Source organism: Hemibagrus wyckioides, linkage group LG26 (genome assembly GCF_019097595.1).
Source record: "Hemibagrus wyckioides isolate EC202008001 linkage group LG26, SWU_Hwy_1.0, whole genome shotgun sequence".
Classification (NCBI taxonomy): domain Eukaryota; kingdom Metazoa; phylum Chordata; class Actinopteri; order Siluriformes; family Bagridae; genus Hemibagrus; species Hemibagrus wyckioides.
The window spans coordinates 21540755-21543254 of record NC_080735.1 but is presented as its reverse complement, the minus strand read 5'-3'; the positions used below and the strand labels follow the sequence as shown (position 1 = coordinate 21543254).

The window sequence follows — 2500 nt, the reverse complement described above, 5'->3', positions numbered from 1 at the left end:
ACACTCTGAGACAGACTGGTCACTACACACATCAAGTGTGAGGAGAGAGAGAGTTTTACCGTACGCTTCACCCACTGCCTCCAACAGACGCTCTTTCTTCTGCAGGTTCCTCATCGTAGCTATCACTACACACACACACACACACACACACACACACACACATGCTATAAACACTCATCCCCTCAGCAGTCTCTCTTTATTCTCTCTCTCTATCGCCGATAGACACTCATCCCCTCAGCAGTCTCTCTTTATTCTCTCTCTCTATCGCCGATAGACACTCATCCCCTCAGCAGTCTCTCTTTATTCTCTCTCTCTATCGCCAATAAACACCCATCCCCTCAGCAGTCTCTCTTTATTCTCTCTCTATCGCCTATAAACACTCATCCCCTCAGCAGTCTCTCTTTATTCTCTCTCTCTATCGCCGATAAACACCCATCCCCTCAGCAGTCTCTCTTTATTCTCTCTCTATCGCCTATAAACACTCATCCCCTCAGCAGTCTCTCTTTATTCGCTCTCTTCAGCTATAAACACTTGTCCCCTCAGCAGTCTCTCCTTATTCTCTCTCTCATCAGCTATAAACACTCATCCCCTCAGCAGTCTCTCTTTATTCTCTCTCTATCTCAGCTATAAGCACCTCTCTCTCTCTCTCTCTCTCTCTCTCTCTTTTTTCTTTCCTTACCGTAATATCTCTGTTGTTCATCTTTAGCGAGCAGCACAGCAATCCACAGGCCGATTCCTGAAGAGCAGCCCGTGATCAACACCACCTTCTGCCCAGGAGTAGCCATGATGCCTCCTCAGAGAGAGACGCTGATGGAGGGATTAAAGTCAATCTCTAAGAGGATGATGATGATGGTGAGTGTGTATGAGGTCACATGTTTTATCCTGGATTAGTGAACACACCGTGCGCCTACTGAGATCTTCACAGAGTGTATCAACTAGGGCTGCAACAATACAGTTACCCCACGGTTCAATACGTACCGCGGTTTTTACCCACGGGTTTCGGTTCGGTTCTGATGTCTTGGCAAATTAAAGGTTTTTTTTCCATTATTCTTTGTTTAGATGACAGGAACAGGAAGTATGTTAAGAAGAAAAAAATGGTTTTAGTGGCAATTCTCTTTATTTTACTTAAATGCAAAAATCAACTTGTACACATTCATAAAGTACTGAAAATAGTGAGAGAAAAAAATTAGCTCTTGTATGACTTTATAACAGGAGACGGGTTTGGAGTACGGCACTTTTCCCAATCCAGTATGTAATGACCAGTCACTGTGAGATAACTCTCTGTAATGACCAGTCACTGTGAGATAACTCTCTGTAATGACCAGTCACTGTGAGATAACTCTCTGTAATGACCAGTCACTGTGAGATAACCCTCTGTAATGACCAGTCACTGTGAGATAACTCTCTGTAATGACCAGTCAGGGTGAGATAACTCTCTGTAATGACCAGTCACTGTGAGATATCTCTCTGTAATGACCAGTCACTGTGAGATATCTCTCTGTAATGACCAGTCACTGTGAGATAACTCTCTGTAATGACCAGTCACTGTGAGATAACTCTCTGTAATGACCAGTCACTGTGAGATAACTCTCTGTAATGACCAGTCACTGTGAGATAACTCTCTGTAATGACCAGTCAGGGTGAGATAACTCTCTGTAATGACCAGTCACTGTGAGATAACTCTCTGTAATGACCAGTCACTGTGAGATATCTCTCTGTAATGACCAGTCACTGTGAGATATCTCTCTGTAATGACCAGTCACTGTGAGATAACTCTCTGTAATGACCAGTCACTGTGAGATAACTCTCTGTAATGACCAGTCAGGGTGAGATAACTCTCTGTAATGACCAGTCAGGGTGAGATAACTCTCTGTAATGACCAGTCACTGTGAGATAACTCTGTAATGACCAGTCACTGTGAGATAACTCTCTGTAATGACCAGTCACTGTGAGATAACTCTGTAATGACCAGTCACTGTGAGATAACTCTCTGTATTGACCAGTCACGGTGAGATAACTCTCTGTATTGACCAGTCACGGTGAGATAACTCTCTGTAATGACCAGTCAGGGTGAGATAACTCTCTGTAATGACCAGTCAGGGTGAGATAACTCTCTGTAATGACCAGTCAGGGTGAGATAACTCTCTGTAATGACCAGTCAGGGTGAGATAACTCTGTTCCCCCCGAGGTCCAGCTATCTGTTATTAGATTTTTTTGCGTGTTTTTTCATAGAGGTCAGGAGAAAAGTCTGTGTCAGTGGTGTGTAACACGGTTCACTTTTATAAGTTTCTGAAAGCCCACATCACCGATCACAGAAAACGGCTGCAGATCTTTAGCAATTATTATATTATAATTATTTTTGTGTCTCTCTGAACCAGTTGTGTCTGAATGCTGGAAGGAATCAGATAGGGGACTGTGGTTTTTTGGGTTCCTGTGTTCCCTGCTCTGCCCTCCTGCTTCCACACAGTGATATCTCTGGGTGATGGAGCTGCAGATGTGT

The 2500-nt window shown here is 43.7% G+C and overlaps 1 protein-coding gene across 1 annotated transcript in view; it reads right to left on the bottom strand.

Annotated features, from left to right (window-relative positions):
• rdh8b (retinol dehydrogenase 8b) overlaps window positions 1–1410 on the bottom strand; it is a 6356-nt gene extending 4946 nt beyond the window's left edge. Inside the window, exons 1-2 of the mRNA XM_058381085.1 lie at window positions 680–1410; window positions 1–125 (exon numbers count right to left, since the gene is read on the bottom strand). The exon at window positions 1–125 is cut by the window's left edge and continues 37 nt beyond it. Of these exons, the coding sequence (XP_058237068.1) occupies window positions 1–125; window positions 680–785 (231 nt within the window). The 5' untranslated portion in view covers window positions 786–1410. The remainder of the gene's footprint in view (window positions 126–679) is intronic.
• Between the last annotated feature and the right edge of the window lie 1090 nt (window positions 1411–2500).